The following is a 21349-nucleotide window of genomic DNA, read 5'->3' on the forward strand; positions in this document are numbered from 1 at the left end:
CAGGCAAATCACATCCCTCTCCTAGTCCAAAGGCAAAGGGTGAAACCCTTTCTGTGACAGGACAAAAAGCAGCAGCCTCCCCTGGCATGGAGTCATGTGCTTTTAAACACAGGCACCAAAGAGAAGGTCTCTCAAGTTTATTATTTATCAAGAACGTTGCTGGTTATGAGAGGAACATGAAGTTTGACAGTGTCTCCCCACACTGGTGCTGCCACCCCTCCATGCCACACACTGGGACTGGCCCTGCTGCACTTGGCAGAGGTCGATTATTATTGTTCCTGGTAATATTAGCATTACTGCTGCCTTGCAATTTGCTGTTGTTCTGCTTCTCAGAGCAGAATCTGTTAAACTGGTGTCAATTTTAACCAATAAACAGGTGACCAGAGCAGCTGCAGAAGTTGCTGCTCCAACAGCTCCACCAGTGGTTCCAGCATTCACTGCCTGATCACTGCAAGAAACAAAATTGGGATGAAGAGGCTTTGATGACCCACCCACAGCCCCAAGCCTCAGAATCAAGCTCTGCCCTCAGCAGAGAAGCCTCTCCCTCACCTCAGCAGCAGCTTCAGCACTCTCCATCTCCAGCAGACATGGTGGCATGTCCATGCCTGCTGGGCAGGGACAACACTGGGATGGAAGGGCAGAGCCACACTTGGTGACTCCCCTCAGGAAGAGACAGCCAAGGATCAACACCTCAACCAAAATTCCTGGTGATGGCAGAAGGGGGATGGAGGTGGTGCACTCTGCTGGCTGGAGGTGCATCCCAAACCCCCCCAGGTGTGGCTAACTAGAATGAGCACCATGTGTGGGCTGGCAGCATGAAAAGCAAATCTCAACCACCAAGAGCAGCAGAGTACAGTCAAACAATCCCTTCCCTCCCCAAAAAGCAGCCTCTGGTTTCATCCCCCTGAAGTTTTCACCTGGTAAAATACACAGACCATAGCTCAGGCTTCTGATCCAGCAATTGTGCAAAACATTATCCTTGCCCTTCCCAAACTGGATGAGCAGAATTTAATCTCATGAAGTGAACCACCACTTCTTATTCAATATGAACATGCCTGTCAGGTTTGAACTGGATCAAAAGCCAGCACAAGGTTTTCCCTTCCCCACCTCCCATTGAATTGTAGCTCAAACCCCACTCAGCTCTCATCCAGCTGCCAGCAGCACCACACTCAGACACTTCCAAACTGCATTTCTGGGCTTAAACTAACTAAGGTGGGAAGTGGCTGCAGCCACTCTGAACATGCAGGATTGACACACTGAACAAGGCCACAGGACAATCAATCAGTTTCCCAGAAATCAGAGTAAGTTCCCCTAAAATAAAAAAAAAATTAAATTACAACAGATTAAAAAACACGGGTTAGGTGTCAAAACTGACATCAGCTAATTCCAAACAGGCAGCTCAGCTCCTGACTTGCTGTCAGCCAGCTTGCTGTCTGGAGGATGAGAGATAGGGAACATTTTCCAAGAATATTACAAAACAAGTATGTAGATCTATTCAAAACACAGGAAATCAGGTCTGAAGTGTACCAGGTTACTCTTGTCTCACATCTTCTAGAAATAAATGCAGGTAATTGCAGAAAGTCACTTGTCCATTTTCTGCTTCCAGCTTCCCATAGCACAAGTGCCACTAGAGACATCCCACCAGAGGGTCCTGCTGCAGGCTCTGAGACTCCTCTCCTTGGAAGTTTGGCAAAGATGAAAATAATTTAAAGAGAATAAACTGGCTTTTTGGTTAAGCCAGTAAGTCTTTAATTAAAAAAAAAAAAAAAGAATTAATAACTTGCCAGGACACGTTCACACACCTGGAATGGACTGTCCCAGGCAAACAGCACTGACAAAGGTCACAGTTTAAGCAAAACCAGCAGCAGACCACTGTAGGAAACTCTTTAGAGAGGTTGAAGTGCAGTTGTTTTGTATCTGCCTTGTGCTGTGAAACCAGCCAGGGACAAAGGCACAGCAGCTGTGTCACATCCCAGGCTCTCCCCTGCAGCAGCCCAGACTCAGAGGGTTCCCAGGAGATTCTCCTCCAGCAGCTGCCCCTACCAGTGCCTGGAATCCACCAGCTCAGGGCGCAGGCTCAGCTTCTTCAGGGTCTCATAGCCCACCACGATGACAATGGTGGAGGGAGTGGCTGAAATGATCCTTGCAGAGAGCCCCTTAGTCAGCCCCCAGGGACCCTCCTCTGCAATCAGCTGCTTGAAGGTGAGAATGATGGAGCTCTTGCCTTCCACCTGCAATGGCACAACAATCATTGAGCTGCCACACTCTGCAATCAGCTGCTCTGGGGCTCTGCTGCAACTGAACACTCTGGAGACAACACATCAGCCAGTCCAACTGCCTTGATCTGGTCTCCAGAATCCCCTGAGGAGGGCAGCAAAACAAGCACAAAGGAGGCAGCAGGAAGCATCTCTCCCTTTGTGAAGGGAAATCCTGTCTGAGCAGGCCAGGCCAGCACTGCCAGCCTTGCTGCCTGGGCTCCTCTTGCTAATTCTGAGGGCTAATTAAGGGCTAACCAGGCAGGATGAAAGGCCCAGGGAGAGCAGGGAAGCAGCTCACCTGGAACCACAGAGATCAGAGAGCTGAACCCCACCCCAGCCTGTGCCAAGCATGCAGAGCTCTTACCTGGACCCGAGCCCTCACCACATCCATGGGGTTGGTGAGGGTGGAAGCTGTTGCAGCTGCAAGGGGCCCTGATATGGCTTGCAGAAGGAGGTGGGGACAGTCCTTAGGAGTCAAACTTGAAAGCTGTTCTGGGAACAGGAGAGAGAGGGAAGTTTCAGACTTTCAGTGGTCACTTATTTCCTTAACTCCAACTGATTTGCAGCTTGCCAGTTCTTCCCACAGAATCTCAAAGTGGTGCTTCCTACACCAACAGGGAGCAGGGCTCATCATACTGGTGGCTCCAGGACACTCCCCATGCTTTGTCCCATCAGCTGTCACACTGGCTCCCAAGCCTGTGGGGCAAACTGGACAGAATGAGCTTCCATGTCCCCAAAATAGGGCATGAAAATACTCACCACCCTCTTTAGAAGGTGGGGGAAGCCTTAAGGCTCCACTGGAAGGTGTCTGCAGAGATTTGCACAGAAAGCTGACACTACCCTAGTATCCCACTGTGGATCCCAAAAGAGAAAAGCACCATGTGGTGCTCATCCCAGATTTCCTCACTCTGCCCCTGCTGCCTGGCTAACAGGATTTGAATCTCCCACACTTTTATTGGTTAAGGTTGGCCAGAAGACTGTTCAAAAGCCCCATTTTTTTTTTTTTTGACAATAAGGAAGCCTGTCTGGCAAGAGGGAAGGAAGTGTCTCTGTTCTAGACTTTGAACACTGACTGGAATCAGGGCCAGCAGTGTCCTTTGAACCCAAGGAGGGTTCAGTGACTCTTGCTGCTGCCCTGGGGACACAGGACTGGGAAATGCAGCCAAAGAAGAGATTCACTGACAGCTGGGACTTGTGTTTCCCATCATCTCAATTTCTACTGAGAAGAGCAAACACCTGGAAGGTGAGAGTTCCAGTCTCTCCATGTCAACTGCCTTGTTCTTACACGCCCTCCTCTGAGCTCTTTTGGCATGAAAATCTTACTATGGTTAATACAGTGAGTTTTGGTCTTACAGACTGATGGGAGCACATGCCAAGCTGTCACTTCCATTTAAATGCAGAATCAATACTTCCTCTGGCTACCAGAACTCTGGAAAGCAAACAGGACCTTTGAGACACCCAGATTTTGAAAAACAGGTGATCTCCAAGATGAACTTTAGGCCCAGCACAGCAAAACCCAAACTGCTCACTACCTCCACCTTTTGGCAGAGATTAGGCAACTGGACATGTAAAAACCACGTGCAAAGCAGAAATTGAAAGGATCATCAGAGGTGGGAATAAACCTTAGCTGGAAAATACCTTTGCCCTTTGGAAATACCCTAAGGAGTATGAGAACTGAGCTAGGGAGAAAGAACATTCTACTGAGTGTAGCTTTTCATCACAAGCCTTGGTGCCAATTTTAAAGTTGCCAAAACTGAAACAACAACTTAAAGAAACCCAGGGAAGAACTGGCCCTTGTCTCTGCCATGAGATTTGTGGCACTAAAAGTCCCTTTGCAATATATGAGATTCCTGAATCTACATGAACTGAAAGATGGACTATACTTACATTGTGGCTGCAAAACTCTGCCCAACACAAGAACCTTCCTCACTCCAGTGGAGAAGGCATTAGTTGGGATTAGTGGAAGAGAAAGTTAAAGCAGATGCATGAAGTCCCACTTGCCTAGAGCCATCCAGTTTGACATCCTCCAGCACCTGAACCCCTTGTTCTGCATTGAAACTGCTGCTCTGTTCAACTTCCACCCAACACCTGCAGAATTCCTACACAACCAGGACTGATTCTGCCCCCACCCCCAGAGTGAATCATGCTGAATCCACTCAACCTGAGGGGCTTCTGGGATAAGATACACTTGCAACTCCTTTCACTTACCAGCATAGAAGTGGTAGAAGGGCCACCAGACAGCACTGTTGGGAATATAGGTGAGCAGCGAAGCCACATAACCCCTATAGAAACCTCTAAAACCGTCAGCCTTGAAAATCTGCACAATGATATCCTTGGTTTGGCCGAAAACCAGCAACCTCTTGCCTTCCTCACTGTGCACCTTGAACCTGCCCATGCTCTCCCCTTTCCTCTGCATCATCAGGTGCTGCGAGACGACGTCGATGGGCACAGTGATGCTCTGGGCCACCAGCGAGGCCGAGCCGCCGGCCACCAGCGATTTGACGGCGTTGTTGTTGTTGTAGCGCGCCACGTACTTGCGGGTGAGCTCGTAGGTGGTGACGTAGCACTGGCCCGAGATCAGGGTGAAGGTGTTGACCAGGAAGCCGCGGTACAGCCCGGCCGCGCCCTCCGTCCGCAGGATCTTGACGAAGGCGTCGAAGGTGCCTTTGTAGAGGCTCTTGCCTTTCTGCACCTGCAGGCGCGTGCGGATCAGGGTGAAGGGGTAAACGCTGACGCGGATCATCATGGTCATGCAAATGCCCAGCACGTAGAATTTCCTCTTGTCCAGGTGTTCCCATTCGATGATGGGGATGTTGCGTTTGTCCTCCATGGTTGGTGTCGGGTTCTGGGTCTCCCCTCGTAGGGATAGAGCAGATCCAGGCCTGGGGATGATAAGGCTCTGAAAAGGATCCCCTGGGATTTTGTGCCTTTCATTTCGGATTTTTATTGGTCTTTTCCCACTTAGATAGTTCTCAACTTATAATTTTATTGGTTAGAATTTCAATCCTGCTAAAGCCTATAAAGACCCCTTGCTGTGCATCTGGATGCACATATCCAGATTTTGCTGGTAGAACTGTCCCAGTCTGAGGTTTCTCCTTTGCCCCAAGATCACCCCAGAGGGACACGAAGGTGGTTTAAACTTAAGCAGCCAAAGAGAGATTGCTGGAGATTGTTTTCTCTTGTTCTAAGGATTGTTTATTATTTCTTTTTTCATGGACTTTTTGCCTGGCCAGCAGTGATTTGCTCAGCCTGGTATCCATGGTGGAATCTGCCTGGTGAAGACAGGGCTTATCTTATATAGATTCTACTATGTATTACATGTTTACAAAATTTTTCCAATACAATACAATACAATTTTATTAAATGGTCCAGCCTTGACCCCATCCAATCCAAGAGTGCCAACGTGTCACCCAACATGGATGACATGGAGAAGAAGGAGGAAAAGGTGTCCACCCCCCAAATTCTCTATCTTTGCCACCTGTCCCTTATTATAAACATTCCAAAAAACCTATTTATTTACATTTTGAAGGTCTAATTTACACTTCACTAATTTTGGCAGCTTGTTTCCATTCTTTTTGTGTTGACAGCTTTCCCCAGGGGTTAGAATTCAGCACCTGTGACACCAGGGTCTCACTCAGGAGTCTTTGAGACTCTTACCAGGGGGGGTTTGAGACCCACAAGGAGGCCAAAGGTAACCCTTCTAAGAAATAAAGCTACTTTCAGAACCTCTACAGCAGCTCCCAAAGTCTCATCTCTTGCTGGCTGAGAAGCTGAATTCTGCCTCAGGAGCCCTCTGAGCTATCCAAACCCCACAGCAGCCTGAAGCTAGAACCACCCTAGCCCAGCCTACACAGCCCCAGCCTTCCAGCCTTGACCAGGCAGACTGCAAGTGCTGGCAGCTGAAATGAGAGAGCCCTGGGGTAGAGGACAAAGCCACTCACATCACTCAAACTTTGCTGACTCTCCTCAAGCACACAGCCCTGTGCTGGCCAAGCAGAGGGATGTAACCTCCACAGGCAGGGTGCTACCATGTAGCTGATGGTGACACCTTCTGATGTCACCGTGGCTGTTCTCTGGGCTCCAGGAGCAGCTCTCAGCACAGCCCAGGCTGCTCTGTGGAAAAGCAAAGCTGCATGCTTTGGGAAGCAGGCTGAGAGAGGCAGCAGATGAGCAGCACACACACCTTTTAATGGACAGGCAAGATCAGGGATGGCCAAGCAAAGCAGTTTCTCCCCCGTCATTCCAGGTCCCTGATGCTCCCAGGTCACTTTTCAGTTCCAGGATCTGTACAAAGAAGAAAGTGACAAGTCCTTTTGTGTTCTTAGATTTCCTGCATGAATTAGATACATTTCTTTAGGCACTTGCATTCTTATCTTCCTAAAGCTGAAGGGTGATAAGAAGGTGAGAAGAACAATGGGAAAACAAGGCAAAACAGCCATGTAGAACCCCCACACTGATTACCCTGAAAAGAAAGGGTTAAAGCACAGCCCAGGATCTCTCTGTTGATCTGCCTGACAGTTACATGAGCAAAGTTCACCCTCCCTTCCAACACTCCATTGCACTCCTGGTCTGATAACCTCCCTTCCCCTGCTGGCTGCAATGGGGAGGATGAGGAGGGAGGGGCTGCTTCAGCCTCCCCCAGCCCCCATTGCTGCAGCTTTTCACCATGTTGTCTCCACAACCTGGCTCCTGGTACCTTCAGCTGCTGCCCTGCTTTTATAGCAGGGCTTTTTTAGCTTTTTCAGATTCTCTGCTGCTTGGTGTGTAACTCTGAAACTTCATATTAGGTGTTAGTAAGTTCTTTTCACAGGAGAGTTGGACAAAACAATCCCTTCCCAGCTAGAGAATCAAGGACAACTGGTACCCAAAAAAGCAAAAATAACAGTGAGGGAAAGGAGGCAACCAGGGGGCTGAGACTTCATAGCCTGGGGCTGTGGTTGTATAATCGACCCCAAGATGAACCAAAACTTATAAAAGTGTAAAACTCATAACCAGGATCCACCTTGGGTTTGATCTGGGTGTAGCCCCAGCCAGGCTCTTGCACTGCCCAAAATGAATCCTTTCAATAAATGCTGATTTTATTCCTTTTGTTCTGTCTAGTCTCTGTTCCAGCTCAGCCTTTTCCAGGCATCAGTTCTGACACCCCAAGAAGGGACCTCAAGACATCATAATTAGTAAATTAACTTGCTGCACAATTAACCAAGCTTGGGTTAAGCAAACCTACACACAGGGCCAGGCAACAAGAGAATCACCCAATGCAACATGGATCATTTCACTGCCTGTAAGGACTTAGTTCCCACATCAAATTAAAAACAAACCCTGGGGTGTTTGGGTGGCTGAACTTTTGGGAAAGGCCTGACTGCAGCTGGATCATAACTTGTGGCAAATGAGTATTTGCCATATTTCAAATTCCTCTGCCACCCAGGGACAGAACTGAGCTCCCCACAAAGGAAAGGGAAGGGCTGCCTGCAAAAAACATTCCCATATTGCAATATGGAAAACAAAATATAATAGCAATAATAATAGTAATGGAGACATATCCTTGATCTTTACTTAGTTTTATGTGCTCTAGTGCTTTGGGTTTAGAATTTAAGACACAACTTATTGTGGAAATAGCTTTCCCTGGACTCTCACCAATAATTCCCCTCCTTCAGGACCTGTATTAGAGAAAATCACTTTAACTCCATGGCTCTAAGGCACTCAGAGTCTCCCTGTGTGTGAGAAGGAAGGGATCCAGGGATCACCAGCATGGCTGCAATTCTTACTTTTTTGCTCAGAGCATTTAATCTTGCAGAAATTTAGACCAAGGCCTTGCTCAGGGATCCCAACATGCTCATTAAGCAGCTCTTTGATGATCTTTCCAGTAATTTTAAGGAGACTGGTATCAAAGTAATGGTTACACCTCCTAAGAATTGACCTGCCCTCCAAAACAAGGTATGAGCACACCACAGCTCACACATCCCTAAACTCTGTAGCAGCTTATGTGCCAAAACCATCCCTCCAGTAGCTCCTTCCCACAAAACAGCATTTCTTGAACTTCTGCCTGGAAATCCAAGCAGGGCACACAGAACTCAATTTAGCATAACCCCCCCCCTTTTCAGTTTATATCCTTTTAATGCCACCCTGTCAGTCTGGTGCCCAAAGCTCTCTGCTGCAGCTGGAGCTAAAGATGATTCTGTGGCAAACACAGACAGAGCCTTTGTGAGCCCCGAGCAGGGAAGTGTCCTGCCCAGCATGCTAATGCCCCAGCACCTCCTGCAGCCAATAAGCACAGAATAGCCCAGCTGGACGGGCCCCAGCAGGGCATTCTCGAGCGAATTCAGGGATGGAACCTTGACCTTGGTGTTGTGAGCACCGTGCCCAACCCACTAAGGCACTGAGGGCTCCTCAAACCAGCGCGCGGTGCGGGCGGACCCAGCGCCGCGGGGAGCGCTGGCGATGACCCGGCGGGCTCTGCAGGATGGCAGCGCTGCCTTCCCCATGCCCTGCCCCACCTCTGATCGCTGCTGCTGCTGCTGCTCCGGGGCCGCCAGCAGCGGCACAGCTCGCTGCGGGAGCCGCTCAAGGTCACAGCCGGGCCAGGCGCCGCTGTCGCCGCTGTCCCCAGAGCGGCTCTGCTGACCCTGCACAGCCCCGGCTCTCCCGGAGGGGACATCGGCCTCTGCCCCGCGGAGGTGCCTGGGCCCCGCAGATCCTTTCCCCGCGGTTCTTCAATCCCCGTCCCGCTGCCCCGGGGGGCTCCGTGCCGTTCCCGCTGGCCCGGGGATCTCGCTGAGGGCGCTCCGTGTCCTCCCTCCCTGCCCCGGGGGTCTCGCTGAGGGCGCTCCGGGGGTCTCGCTGAGGTGGCCCCGGGGGTCTCGCTGAGGGGGCTCCGTGTCCTCCCTCCCTGCCCCGGGGGTCTCGTTGAGGGGGCTCCGTGTCCTCCCTCCCTGCCCCGGGGGTCTCGCTGAGGGGGCTCCGTGTCCTCCCTCCCTGCCCGGGGGTCTCGCTGAGGGGGCTCCGTGTCCTCCCTCCCTGCCCCGGGGGGTCTCGCTGAGGTGGCCCCGGGGGTCTCGCTGAGGTGGCCCCGGGGGTCTCGCTGAGGGGGCTCCGTGTCCTCCCTCCCTGCCCGGGGGGTCTCGCTGAGGGGGCTCCGGGGGTCTCGCTGAGGGCGCTCCGTGCCGTTCCCCGCTGCCCAAGACACTCCAACCTCTTCTCCCCGGGTCTTTCAAAGCCAAGCCGGTCTCACGCCAATCCTCTCCCCCACCCCGGTTTACTGCACCAGCCGCCCCCTCTGCCCTACGTGCCGCCCTCCCCTTCAGCCTCCACACCTGCCCAGGCCGCCGCCCGCACCGGCACCGCGCCACCCCCGCGAGGCCCTGCAGCGCCGCTGCCGGCCCACATCAAGCCTCTCCCCGGCCACACCAGCGCCATCCCCTCACCTCTCGCCGGCGGGAGGGACCCGCGGCCGCCCCGCGGCCGTCCCGGCCTCGCCGCCCCATGGCCGCTCCCCGGCCGGAAGTGACCGCCGGCGTCAGCACCCGAGCGCCGCCGCCATCTTGGGGTCGGGCAGAGGCCGCACCGGAAGTGCTCGCGCGCTTCCGGCCCGCAGTAAAGAGGGCGGCGGGGGGTGGGGGGGGCGCCTTAAAGGGACCGCGCCGAAATACGGGTCTTAAAGGGCCAGGCCCTTGTGATAGTTGATAAATGATTGGTGTTCGTGATAGAAGGTTTGGAGTTTGTATCAACCAGAATACTTCAAATAATAAAAGAACATGCACCTAGATAAAGGGAAATATATGATTAAACCCATTCTGTTTAAATCTCGCTGTTACGAATATTGTCTATACCAGTTTGTAAAAGAAAAAAAAAAAAAAAAGGGGTTTTCCATAAGTTTGAAAGGTTTTCTTGCAGAATCAGTATTCCTGCCTTTGTGTAATTTTGGGGGATATCGAGACTTTATTTCTCATTTATAACACCCTGGCCCACACTGCCCAAACCCCCAGAGCTGCTCCATGGACCCAGCAATGTGAGGCATCGAGTTTTCCTTTTTTTTTTTTTTTTTTTTAATAAAAAAGCAAAGAGCAGGAAAATTTACAGCTGGCTTGACTTTTAAACAGATCAAAGGCGTTGGAAATGGGGTGGGGGGATAGCTGAGGAGAAGTGGGGGGCTCTGCCACCCCGGGCACCCAAGGGTGGGGGTCATGCAGGGTTGGGGGTGGGTGGCAGTGCAGGGTGAGTGCCCATGGGGTTGGCACAGAGCCCGTGGAGCACAGCTTGTCGAGGTTTTTATGGAACCTGGATTTTTTTTCCCTGTGGTGATACCAGTGCCAGCATCCACCATTGCCAGCCATCCCCACGCCATGTCCTTGTCCCCCAGCCACATTTCTCCTCTGTGCCACATCCTTTGCCTGTCCCCATGACCTTCTTTTGCTCTCCCCACCCCACTCCCTCACCCCATCCCACCCTTGCTGCTCTCAGACCCTGTTCCACCAGAATGCGAACCTTAGGTTAAAATAACTGTATTAAATAAAAAAAACCACCCAAACAGAACATCACAAAACCAAAACCCCTCCCCATCCCCACCCCCATCCCCAGGGTCTCCCGACCCGCTGGCATTGTCACGCCGTGTCCCCCGCCGGCACGTGCAGCCGGTTATTATCAGCATCGATGTCCCCATCCAGCTGCAGGCAGCAAGCTCGAGAACTTTCCTCCTCCTCCTCCTCCTCGGTGGCAGCTCCCGCTGCTGCGGGCTCCCTGCTGCCCCCGTTGAGGGGCACCTTCTCCCGGTGCCGGGATGGGGGGCTGTGGGGAGCGCTGCAGCCCCGCACTTTGCTGCGGGCTTTGAGCTGGTCGCGATAGGCGAGGAGAGCCAGGCAGGCAGCCACGGTCAGTGTCACGGCCAGCAGCACCGTCACGGCCACAAACCCTGCCCAGTAGGAGCGCGGGGTGCCGAGGCTGGAGGATTCCCAAGCCAAATCCTCCTCGCTCAGCGCTGCCCCGGCAGAGTCCCGCAGCTGGTAGTGAGCCACGGTCCAGGTGTAGCCGTTCTCTGTCGCCTGGCATTTGTAGGTGCCGGCCATTCCCTGCTGCATGACCACCACCAGAGTGTGGTCCGGCAGCAGCACCGTGTGTCCCCGGGCGCTGCTGGGCTGCTGCCAGCTGTAGGTGGCCAGGGAGGATTGGCCGGGACACGGCAGCTGGACCACGGTGTTCAGCTGAGGGCTGAGCCCTGTGGGTGCAGAGAAAAGGGTGAGCCGTGTGTCCCGTCCAGCCCTGTGTGCCCCATTCTGCTCCCGTACTCAACCTTGCACGGAGGGATCGTCCGGTGCCCCCCGGGATCGGGGCATGGCTGCACTCCTCCCGCGGTGGCACGTGGTGACAGGGTTCCCTGTCTCGACATCCTGCAGCCACGCGTTCCTGCGGCCGGGAGAGCGGGGTCAGCATGCCAGGGACACCCACATCCCCTCCCTGCCCGGGAGAGCGGGGTCAGCTTCCCAGGGACCCCCACATCCCCTTCCCGGCCGGGAGAGCGGGACCTCCACATCCCCTCCCTGCCCGGGAGAGCGTGGTCAGCATGCCAGGGACCCCCACATCCCCTCCCTGCCCGGGAGAGCGGGGTCAGCATGCCAGGGACCCCCACATCCCCTCCCCACCCAGGAGAGCGGGCTCAGCACCCCAGTGACCCCCACATCCCCTCCCTGCCCGGGAGAGCGGGGTCAGCATCCCAGGGACCCCCACATCCCCTTCTCGCCCGGGAGAGAGGGGTCAGCATGCCAGGGACCCCCACATCCCCTCCCCGTCCTAATCCCACTGCTTATGCGGCCAGGAGAGTGGGGTCAGCATCCCAGGGACCCCCACATCCCCTCCCCACCCAGGAGAGCGGGGTCAGCACCCCAGTGACCTCTACGCCCCCCTCCCCGGCCAGGAGAGTGGGGTCAGCATCTCAGTACCCCCACGCCCCCTCCCCGCCCGGGAGAGCGGGGTCAGCATCCCAGTGACCCCCACATCCCCTGCCTGCCCAGGAGAGCAGGGTCAGCATCCCAGTGAGCTCCACATCCCCTCCCCACCCAGGAGAGCAGGGTCAGCATCCCAGGGACCCCCACATCCCCTCCCCGGCCGGGAGAGCGGGGTCAGCACCCCAGTGACCCCCACATCCCCTGCCCACCCAGGAGAGTGGGGTCAGCACCCCAGGGACCCCCACATCTCCTCCCCACCCAGGAGAGCGGGGTCAGCATCCCAGTGACCCCCACATCCCCTCCCCGGCCAGGAGAGCGGGGTCAGCACCCCAGTGACCCCACATCCCCTCCCCACCCAGGAGAGCGGGGTCAGCATGCCAGGGACCCCCACATCCCCTTCTCGCCCGGGAGAGCGGAGTCAGCATGCCAGGGACCCCCACATCCCCTCCCCGTCCTCATCCCGCTGCTCCTGCAGCCGGGAGAGTGGGGTCAGCACCCCAGTGACCTCTACGCCCCCCTCCCCGGCGAGGAGAGCGGGGTCAGCACCCCAGTGACCCCCACATCCCCTCCCCACCCAGGAGAGCGGGGTCAGCACCCCAGTGACCCCCACATCCCCTCCCCGGCCGGGAGAGCGGGGTCAGCACCCCAGGGACCCCCACATCCCCTCCCCACCCAGGAGAGCGGGGTCAGCACCCCAGTGACCCCACATCCCCTCCCCACCCAGGAGAGCGGGGTCAGCATCCCAGTGACCCCCACGCCCCCTCCCCACCCAGGAGAGCGGGGTCAGCACCCCAGTGACCCCCACATCCCCTCCCCGGCCGGGAGAGCGGGGTCAGCACCCCAGTGACCCCCACGCCCCCTCCCCACCCAGGAGAGCGGGGTCAGCACCCCAGTGACCCCCACATCCCCTCCCCGCTCTCATCCCGCTGCTCACACGTCCTGCGCAGCGAGGTGGGCGGGCTGGCAGGAGCCCTCCAGGCTGTGCCAGGCGCAGTACGGGTCCCGTGCCAGCACGCACTCGGCGCAGCTCCGGTGCAAGCTGCAGTTGGCCAGCGGGACCTGCAGGACTCCTCTGTAGTAGCCCACATAGAGGACGCCCTGGGGAAGCAGAGGAGCGGGGCTGAGCCTCCTCCCAGGCTCTGGTGCTGCTGTGGGATGGTTGTTGGGTGGTTTGGGTGATCACATCTGCCCTACCTTCCCTCGGGCCAGCAGCAGGTTCTTCACTGGCTGTGGCACTGCAAAGAGCTGGATGCTCTCCACGATGTGGGAACCCCCAGGCAGCTCCACTGCTTTGTGCAGGAGACCCTCATCTGTGGGGTACAGGGGACATCACTGAGGCTTCAGAGCCAAGGGAAGGGCTGGAGGGGTGACCCCGGGTGTACCCCCATATAAACCCACCTGTGGCCAGGAACATGACACGGTACATGGCCCCCGAGACCCCCCGAGTCTCATCCACTGTGATGTGTGTGTAGGTGACATCTGACTTCACCAGGAGAGGCTGCCCCTGGATGGGTGACACCTTCCCGTCCATCAGGAAATGGTCCTTCATGAAGGAGAGGACTTTGTCCGAGGAGGGACCCATGGAGCACTGTGGGGGAGAGAGAGGGGTGTGGGAAACTGAGGCACGGGGAGGGGAGGATGTGCTCCATCACCTCACTGCCCTGTGCCAGCATCAGTGGGGTGCAGAGGGACCCTTTCCTTTCTCACCCCGCTGGCAGTGCGAGCACACAGAACAAACTGGTCCCCATTTCTCGGGGACCAACACTGTGCCCTGGAAAGTCCAGTCCCCCTGAGCAGGCAGCACTCACGCTGCCAGGCCGGGGATGCATGTCAGGGCCACTGTAGACAGTCCAGCGAGAGCTCTCCTTGTTCAGCTCCTTGAACTTGCCCTCGAAGACCTTCTCCAGATCCTCCTGGCTGTAGGCACAGACGGCGGCGCTGCCCGCCCTGCCCACCTGCCTGCAGGGAGGGATAGCCAGGTGGGCAGTGGCAGGGCACAGCCCTGGGCTCCCTGCACAGCCCTGGGCACTCACCACTGCGAGGTGAAGACGGCGTAGAAATCTGCCCGGCCGTCGTGGCGGGGCAGGGCGAAGGCGTGGTGGATGACATTGAAGGGGAAGCGGCCAGGCTGGGAGCACACCAGCTGCGCCTTCAGGAACGTTGTCCACTTCTTCTGCAGCACCTTGTCCCCTCCTACATCGCTCTGCCGGAGCCAGAGGGTGCTCATTACCGAGGTGACAATGTCCCCTGTCATTGTCTCCCATCACGGTGTCATTATCCCATGTTATTGTCCCCCATCGCTGCACTCCCTGGCAGCCCACCACCACTCCCTCCTGTCCCCCTGCACACACCTTGCAGACACGGGCCACCCGCGGCACCAGCAGCCGCTCGAAGAAGTCGAACTCATCCGCTGTCTCCTCGAAGAAGAAGTAGACCTTGTCGTCCCCAGGGATGCTGAAGGAGGCCACGAAGGCAGCGTCGGCTGCAGGCACAGCCAGGTAGGTGGGTGAGGAGCTGGGGGCCGGGGGGGGGCTGCAGGCAGCTCCCCAGGAATCCCCCCCAAAGCTCCCCGTTTCTCACCCGAGAGCCAGCGCAGGAAGGCGTCTGTCTTGAGCAGGGTGCGGCTGCCCAGCGAGCGGGAGATGATGGGCTCGTTGCCCTGGAAGTTGTTCATGGTGCCGGCGTAGAGCTCTCCATCTGCCCGGGGATGGCAGCAGTGAGGACCCTCAGCCTCGCCCTCCTCTCCCTCGCAGGGAGGGGAGCCCACCCGTGAGGCCGCTGGCCCCATACTCACCCACCAGCAGGGCCGTGTAGGTGTGCTGGGGGTCAAAGGGACACTGGCCCTTCCCATCCAGGAAGGGCTGTCCTCTGCCACTGGACACCAGCGTGAAGTTTTCCAGGTCCTGTGGAAAAGGGTAGAAGAATCAGCCAAAGGAGTGGAAACAACCCCAAATGTGTAGGAAATGATTGTGGGATGCTTTGCAGACATGGGTTGGCTCATGTCTTCAAGGGGAGTGCAGGGATGGTGGCAGGGGTGACCACAGAGGATGCTGTGGGTACCCAGCTCCTGCCAACTTCCCTCATCTTTGTTTTGGGGAGTGGCAGTCCCTCTGCTCAGCACAGAGGAAGTGAGACAGGGACACAGAACCTGGAGTCACCTGAGGGACCCAAAATTAGGCTTTCCTTGCCAGAGGAAAAGTTTCTGGCAGCTGAGTGAGAATCACCAAGGGCTCCTTTAGCAGCTGGGACACAAAGATGCCACTTGGCGGGGACACCCAGCACCCCCAACCTGAGGACACCCCACGATTTACATGTTGGACCGTATTTTGTGGGTCCTCACAGCCACACTACAGCCTGCCCAGAGACCCCTGCAGCCTGTGCTGGGGAGGACACTCACAATGTAGGTGCAGGCTGGGCTGAAGGCATAAGTCCCACAGACGTAGAGGTGGGTGTGGTTCAGGGCCACCAGCACTCGGATGAAGTTGAAGCACTCAGTCTGAGGGGGAAAGAGCAGAGTTGGCTGCTGAGCACCCCAATGGCTTTGTGGGACCCCTGAGCCCCCACAGAACCATCTCACCTCTTGGCTCTTCTTCTTAAAAGCACATTCAGATGTTTTCTCCTCTGTGGGTCCCCACATTATCTGCAAAGGGAATGAAGGTGTTCCTGGGCTGTTGTGCCTGACCCCATGGGGGAAACTGAAACAGAGCAGAGGCTTCACCCCCTGCTCCCCAAAAAGTGGTGTCTGCACCCCAAAAGTGGTGTCTGCTCACCGAGGCTTTGGCACGGATGCTGCCAGGGGTGCCCACAGCCAGAGCCAGCAGCCAGTCCCGTGCCCCCACGTACAGCTCCTCCTTGCTCTCATCCAGCAGGAAAATGTCATAATGGGAGACGTTCTCCTGGCTGAAGTGGGTGAGGGTCCTCCGGGGGTCGCCTGTCAGGAGCAGAGGGGGTGATGGGGGCCGAGGGGGTGACACGCACAACCACCAGCACCACTCACACACGTGTGGCTGTGGCAGCAGCTGCCACTGCAACTCGTCTACATCACACAGGAAATGGGGTGTGCTTTTTTCCCCTTCAGCTCCCACAGCACCATCACCCCTTCTCCCTTCAGGTCCCCACCTCCCCCTGTCCCCTCCACTGCAAGAGATGAATACCCCCAAGCTGCAGACCCCCAGAAATGGAGTTCATTCCCCCCAAGCTGTGCCTCTGATGATTTGGGGCCGTGGCCAAGGGCAGTGCTCTGTTTGGGGGATGCACTGCCCCAGGATGCCACCCTGGAGGGATTGCAACCCCCCCGAGGTGCCAAACTGGGGGATGACCAGCCCCCAGGGTGCCCTTGGGGACAGCCAGGGACAGCAGATTATCCTTCATCCTCATCAGGCATCGAAACTGGGGATTTTTGCAATTCTGGGTATGGCTGCATGGTGAAAGGGAAGTGAATCTGCAGTCAAGGCTGGAAGGGCAGGACCCTGCTGTGGGGCACAGACCCTCTAATACCCCAATTGCCACACCACAGCCCCCCAAGCTCCTGCTTTGCCACCTACCTTTCAGCTGGACACCCCATGCCCTGTCCCTTCCAGAAGCAGCTTTTCCTCCCCGCGGCCTGACCCTGACCCAGGGTGACCCTGGGTGCCAAGTGGGTGCCAAAATTGGATCTGGCCCGTTGAGTGCTGGGGATCCAACAGCCCCACCTGCTCTCATCCCCCAGGGCATCACCAGCAGCCTCTGGCACTGTCCCCAACCCCATAGAAGGTCAGTGATGGGGCAGGGGGGGCTGCGAAGGGGGCACCCCAAGGTTCCTGATGCTGGATCCGCCCAACCCTGGGGGGTGGGCACTTTCCCAGGCGGAGGCTGTGCATCCCCCTCCCCAGCTGCCCCATCCTGCCGGGTGCCGTACTCACCGCTGGGGAAGGCGAGGCGGGGCAGGGGCTCTGCGCAGAGCACGGCAGCGGGCACCAGCACCCCGCAGAGCAGCCCGAGGGCGGCGGGCATGGCGGGGGGCGCCAGGGATGCGCCCCAAGAGGGTCCCAGCACCATCCCTGCGGGGAGGGCGGGGGACAGTGAGGGCACACGCGGCTGGGCTTGGTGTCGCTTCACCCAGCGGAAACAAGACAGGGGAAGCAGTACCCGGCAGAGGCGGGGGATGGGGGGGGCCCTCAGCGCCTCCAGATGCTCGTGGGCTCCCCCCAGTTTGGGCACTAACTTCCTACTGCTACAGCGGCACAGTCAGAGGCATCCCCTGCCCCGGGGGCTCCTGCACCGAAACTTTTAGCGCAGAGACATCCCCTCACACTCTGGAGCTTCTGGACCAAAACCTCTGGCACAGTTAGAAACAACCCCTCACCCTCTGGAGCTTCTGTACCAAAACCTCTGGCACAGTCAGAGATGTCCCCTCACCTTCTGGAACTTCTGAACCAAAACCTCTGGCACAGTCAGAGATGTCCCCTCACCCTCTGGAGCTTCTGAACCAAAACCTCTGGCACAGTTAGAGACATCCTCTCATCTTCTGGAGCTCCTGCACTAAAACCTCTGGCACAGTTAGAAACGACCCCTCACCCTGAGGGATTTCATCAAAATCTCTGGCACAGCCAGACAACCCTTGCCTTAGGGGCTCCTTCACCAAAACCTCTGGCACAGTCAGAGATGTCCCCTGACCCTCTGGAACTCCTGAACCAAAACCTCTGATACAGACAGAGACATCCCCTCACCTTCTGGAGCCCTGCACCAAAACTTTTAGCACAGAGACAAACCTTCACCTTCTGGAGCTCCTGAACCAAACCTCTGGTACAGACAGAGACATCCCCTCACCTTCTGGAGCCCTGCACCAAAACCTCTGGCACAGAGACATCCCCTCACCCTCTCAGACTCCTGCACCAAAACCTCTGGCATAGTCAGAGATGTCCCCTCACCCCCTGAGGCTCCTGCACCCTGCAGAGGTGTCCAGATGCTCCTGCCTTTGCCCCCAGAGCCCATCCCCATCAGAGATTCCTCTGTCTGGCTCCATCACTTATCAAAGCACAAAACGCGGTGGGGGGGGGGGGGAACACACACGGGACCCCCCCCTCCTTGCAGCCCTTTCTGCATCTCGTGCCAGAAGCTTTGTGGAAATGTCTCAAGAAACCGAGGGTGCCCGTGCCCCCCTGGCTGACAGCAGCGTTCCCCAGCCAGCGGCATTACCTGTCCGGCAGGTGAGCCGCTCACCTGCAGCCCTGCAGCTCCCGAGCCCCGGGGGCTGCGGCCACCAGCCTGCCCCGGGCCCATGCCCCGGATCCAGGGTGGCCCAGCTCCCAGCCCGTGCTGGGCTCGCTGCAGCTCGGCCCAGCCCAGCCCAGCCCTGCGTGGCTCCGCCGCGGCTGCGGGAACCTGAAAGTCCTGCTGGAAGAGGACGAGCCTCGGCAGGTTGGGGCAGTGGGAGCCTGCGCCCGCCTCCCCTGCCTCGCACGCTGTTTTTGGGCGGCAGCGAAACCTGGTGGAGGCGGCTGGGATGGGAATCAGAGAGCTCTGCACCTCCGGATGGATGGCCAGGGGGTGACACGGGGGGGAAAGATGTGCCCACATGCCTGGGTTTGCTTGCTGGGGATAATCTTTGGGGTGAGGAAGAAATGGAGTTTGTCCTGTGGGTTGTGGGGACCTACAGCGAACCTTGAGCATCACCCCCAAAAACAGCATCAGCCCCAAAACACCCCCCCAGGGCTGACCATTGCTCCCCACAAACACCCTCATGGGGCTGAGCATCGCCCCCAAAAACAGCATCACCCAGAAAACAGCACTGCTCCCCACAAACATCCCATGGGGCTGAGCATCACCCCCAAAAACAGCATCACCCAGAAAAGCAGCATTGCTCCCCACAAACACTTCCATGGGGCTGAGCATCACCCCCAAAAACAGCCCCACGGAGACAAGCATCACCCAGAAAAGCAGCACTGCTCCCCACAAACATCCCATAGGACTGAACATCACCCCCCAAAACAGCATCACCCAGAAAACAGCACTGCTCCCCACCAACAATCGTATGGGGCTGAGCATCACCCCCAAAAACAGCATCACCCCCAAAAACAGCCCCCCAGGGCTGAGCACTGCTCCCCACAAACACCCCCATGGGGCTGAGCATCACCCCCAAAACCAACATCACCCCCAAAAACAGCATCACCCAGAAAACCAGCATTGCTCCCCACAAACACCCCCACGGGGCTGAGCATTGCTCCACACAAAGCTCCCTCAGCTGTTCCAGGAACCCACCACCCTGGAGATCCCCTCCTTAACTCCTGGCTGTAGGCAAGAAATCCCCCAAAACCAAATCCCTGGATTTCCTCGAGGTCACAGCTGCACCTGAGGCACCCCAACACCCCTGTGGAGCATCCTGGAGCCTCCTTACCTGCCTCTCCCGTCCCCACAGCAGCACACTGGGACATGGAGCCCTGGGAGAGCAGAGCTCTGCTCACCACCTAGCTTGGCTGGGACAGAAGCTCCTTGTGAGCACAGAAAGTAGGTTATTCTGCCCCGGATTTCCCACTTGGCAAAGGGCTGGCTGAGGGACGGGGCTGCACAAACCTTGGATCAGCTTGGACCTTGGATATTGTTCTGCCCTGGGCCACAGCCCAGGCTGGGGAGGGGAGGAGGGATGGGAAAGGGAGCAAAGGCTCTTTGGTGAAGCTGAAGGCTTGACTGGGGTTGTGATGGGGCTGAGGGAAGCTGCGAGTGTTCCCCAGCGTGAGCCAGGGCTGACACAGGATGTGAGGTGACAGCAGCCTTGAGGCTGCTCCAGCAGCGTGGGAAGCCAGAATCCCCTCTCAGCCCTGCCTCTCCTCTCTTTTAGGTCCCCTGGCCACAGTGGTTTGGGGACAAGGATGTGATTTACAGCCTCCCCATACAGGATTTTTGGGAGTGAGTGCCACCAAGGGTGTCTCAATAATGGTGTGGTTTTGTTTCCTCTGGTATTTTCAGGTAAACCACAGCTGTGGCTTCCTGGGTCTTGCTCCTGCTTGGAGGATTCCCTCTAAACCAGGGGATATTGTGCTGCCAAGGAACAGGAATACTCCCTGCAAAGAGCCCATCACCTGCTATGGGATGGAGCCAGGTGCAGCCCTGGCACTCAGCAAGCTGTGATGGATGCAGGGCAGGTGGGAAGCTGGTGGCACTGATCTCCCAGCTGCCCAGACATTCCCTGTGCCTCAATTTCCCACAGCAGACAAGAGTTTGGTCCTTCTCTGCAGCTGGACTGCAATCCCATGTCAAATCCCAGGAGTATCCCAACATCCAAGAGGGGCTGGGGCAGCTCAGCCTGGGGGAAGCTCTTTTAACCCCCCCAGATCTGGATCGGGGAGGTGTGTGAGATAAAAGGCAAGGGAGGAGAGGGGGTGGTCTAAGGACATGAAGGGGAGGAATTTGGGGGGTGTACACGGGAGGAAATGGGAGATGATTCACGGGTGGGAAGAGCTGGGGGATGCAGGTAAGAGAGAGGAGGGATTTTGGGGGGGGGTAGTGAGGGAGGTGTGGAGGGGGATGTGAAGGCAGAGAGTGCGGGGAGCTGCCGGGGGGAGCGGGGGGTCTCCCCAGGGCCGGACCTCCCCCTCTTTGTTGCTTGCCGACATCACCAGCGCTGGGGGTCCCCCAAGCCCATCCCCACTATGGCGACCTCCCCCTTCCCTCTCGGCCTCCCTCCGCCTCGCAGAGCCTCCCCAGCCCCCCCGAGAGCCCCCCGGTCGCGGTGCGGCGGTACCGACCTGCGGCGGGCGGGCGGGAGCAGCATCCCCCGGGCCCGCATCCGGCTCCCGTCGCCATGGCTACGGCGGTACCTCGGCGGTACCTCGGCCCCCGCGGACCCCCGGGGATGGACAGGGGGCTGCGGACCCCCAGGCCCCCCCCTCCCCGCAGTGGGGCACGAATGGAGGGGGGGCGTTGCCTCCCCTACCCCCCACACCCCTACCCCTCTGCCCCCAGCCCCTCTCCTGACACGTTCCTGTGCCCCCACAACTGCACTGAGGCGCTTCACCCCCCTTTTTGCTCTCAGCTTTTGGCAACAAATCCCTGCACCCCCATCTCAAGACCTCCAGATCCTGTCCCTGCATCCCATCCCCATCTCCATCCCTGCATCCCCTTTCCTATCCCAGCCCTCCCACTTGACCCATCCCAGGGAAGTGCTGCTGGCTCTGGCTA

The 21349-nt window shown here is 57.2% G+C and overlaps 3 protein-coding genes across 5 annotated transcripts in view; all 3 read right to left on the bottom strand.

The window, feature by feature from the left end:
- Positions 1-122: 122 nt before the first annotated feature.
- On the bottom strand, positions 123-9826 carry SLC25A44 (solute carrier family 25 member 44). Of its 2 annotated transcripts, XR_013777034.1 has the most exons (7): positions 9680-9826; positions 6442-6542; positions 6111-6157; positions 4467-5140; positions 2623-2750; positions 740-2231; positions 123-648 (listed from the first exon to the last, which is right to left on the bottom strand). XR_013777034.1 is itself a non-coding variant. In XM_079329434.1 (6 exons), exons 4-6 carry the CDS (start codon positions 5086-5088, stop codon positions 2040-2042), a joined length of 942 nt encoding a protein of 313 aa, XP_079185560.1. In that variant the 5' UTR covers positions 5089-5140; positions 6111-6157; positions 6442-6542; positions 9680-9826; the 3' UTR covers positions 686-2039. The 2 variants fall into 2 exon arrangements, 1 of the variants encoding a protein (XP_079185560.1); XM_079329434.1 differs by lacking the exon at positions 123-648 and having other exon boundaries at positions 686-2231.
- Positions 6393-21349, bottom strand: part of LMNA (lamin A/C) — a 42882-nt gene continuing 27925 nt past the window's right edge. The window contains exon 13 of the transcript XR_013777031.1: positions 6393-6404. The gene's annotated coding sequence lies outside the window, so the exon portion shown is untranslated. The remainder of the gene's footprint in view (positions 6405-21349) is intronic.
- On the bottom strand, positions 10303-21050 carry SEMA4A (semaphorin 4A). 2 transcript variants are annotated; one of them, XM_079329375.1, is made up of 15 exons: positions 20917-21050; positions 17095-17232; positions 15964-16124; positions 15771-15833; positions 15591-15689; positions 14988-15096; positions 14774-14890; positions 14545-14675; positions 14227-14396; positions 14002-14152; positions 13592-13781; positions 13388-13503; positions 13128-13291; positions 11542-11654; positions 10303-11466 (listed from the first exon to the last, which is right to left on the bottom strand). In XM_079329375.1, the coding sequence occupies exons 1-15, from the start codon at positions 20972-20974 to the stop codon at positions 10856-10858; spliced, it is 2391 nt and encodes a 796-aa protein (XP_079185501.1). In that variant the 5' UTR covers positions 20975-21050; the 3' UTR covers positions 10303-10855. The 2 variants fall into 2 exon arrangements, with proteins under 2 accessions (XP_079185501.1, XP_079185502.1); XM_079329376.1 differs by lacking the exon at positions 20917-21050 and having other exon boundaries at positions 10849-11466; positions 14002-14140; positions 17095-17242.

This window comes from Erithacus rubecula, assembly GCF_903797595.1.
Source record: "Erithacus rubecula genome assembly, chromosome: 33".
In the NCBI taxonomy this organism is placed as follows: Eukaryota; Metazoa; Chordata; class Aves; order Passeriformes; family Muscicapidae; genus Erithacus; species Erithacus rubecula.